The sequence below is a fragment of the Mus caroli genome, chromosome 11, assembly GCF_900094665.2.
Source record: "Mus caroli chromosome 11, CAROLI_EIJ_v1.1, whole genome shotgun sequence".
In the NCBI taxonomy this organism is placed as follows: Eukaryota; Metazoa; Chordata; class Mammalia; order Rodentia; family Muridae; genus Mus; species Mus caroli.
The window spans coordinates 75,415,862-75,416,978 of record NC_034580.1 but is presented as its reverse complement, the minus strand read 5'-3'; the positions used below and the strand labels follow the sequence as shown (position 1 = coordinate 75,416,978).

At 44.9% G+C, this 1,117-nt stretch overlaps 1 protein-coding gene across 1 annotated transcript in view; it reads right to left on the bottom strand.

Moving 5' to 3' along the window:
• Positions 1-1,117, bottom strand: part of Psmd11 (proteasome 26S subunit, non-ATPase 11) — a 44,049-nt gene that overhangs the window by 14,605 nt on the left and 28,327 nt on the right. Inside the window, exon 6 of the mRNA XM_021177113.2 lies at positions 134-328. Within this exon, the coding sequence (XP_021032772.1) occupies positions 134-328 (195 nt within the window). The remainder of the gene's footprint in view (positions 1-133; positions 329-1,117) is intronic.

Genomic DNA, 1,117 nt, shown 5'->3' with positions numbered 1-1,117 from the left:
CCCTCTTCTGGAGTGTCTTGAGGACAGCTACAGTGTACTTACATACAAAAAAAAAATGAATCAAAAAAAAAAAAAAAAAAAAAGACGAGGTGAGCAGTAAGAAAGCATGTCTTGTGCACTGCTGGGCCTTTACCTGACTGCATGTCCAGGGTGGCCTGCAATTTAGGGGGGCAGTAGATGGCATTTGCTGTGGTTCGAGCAGAGGTTAAGGCAGCTCGGGCTTTCGGCAGATTACTCAGAGCATGGTAAGTTTTGCTTTCTAAAAGCTGTACTTCCACCAAAAGGGCTTTATCATCCATCTTTTTCAACTCCCGAAGCAGCTGAGAACCTGCAAAAGAAATATGCACATATGGATTTGTTAGCCTCCATATCACCCTCACTCCACACCCCTTTTTAAGATAGGAACTTACTATGTAACTCTGGATGGCCTGGAATGTACTATGAAGACCACCCTGGCCTAAGGGTGTGAGCTGTCATACCCAGCCCCCTCACCCCACCCCCAAAGAAAGGTTTGTTTGGGGCTAGAGAGAGTTTTCAAAGGTTAAGAACACTGGTTGCTCTGGCAGATCACCCAGTTCAATTCCCAGGATCCACGTGGTGGTTCATAACCATCTGTAGTTCCAGCTCCAGGGGATCCAATGCCCTTTTCTGCACCAGGTATACATGTGGTCATATACATACATGTAGACAGTCATATACACATTTTTTATATTAAAAAAAGTTTGTTTTAATTTTGTGACCATGTGACCTTGTGATGTTATGCAAACATATACACAGGTATTCAAAAGGATATCAGGCATTCTCCCTTCCACTTCCTACCTACTTCTCTGAGACAGTCTCTTCCTAACTCTGGGGTTCCCGTTTTCTCACCTAAGCTTGGAGCTAGCAAACCCCAGTGATCCTCCTGTAACCACATGCCTTGAAGCTGGCAATGTCTCTGCATTTTCTTTTTTTTTTTATTAGGTATTTTCCTCATTTACATTTCCAATGCTATCCCAAAAGTCCCCCATACCTTCCCCCCCTACTCCCCTACCCACCCACTCCCACTTTTTGGCCCTGGCGTTCCCCTGTACTGGGGCATATAAAGTTTGCAAGTCCAATGGGCCTCTCTTTCCAG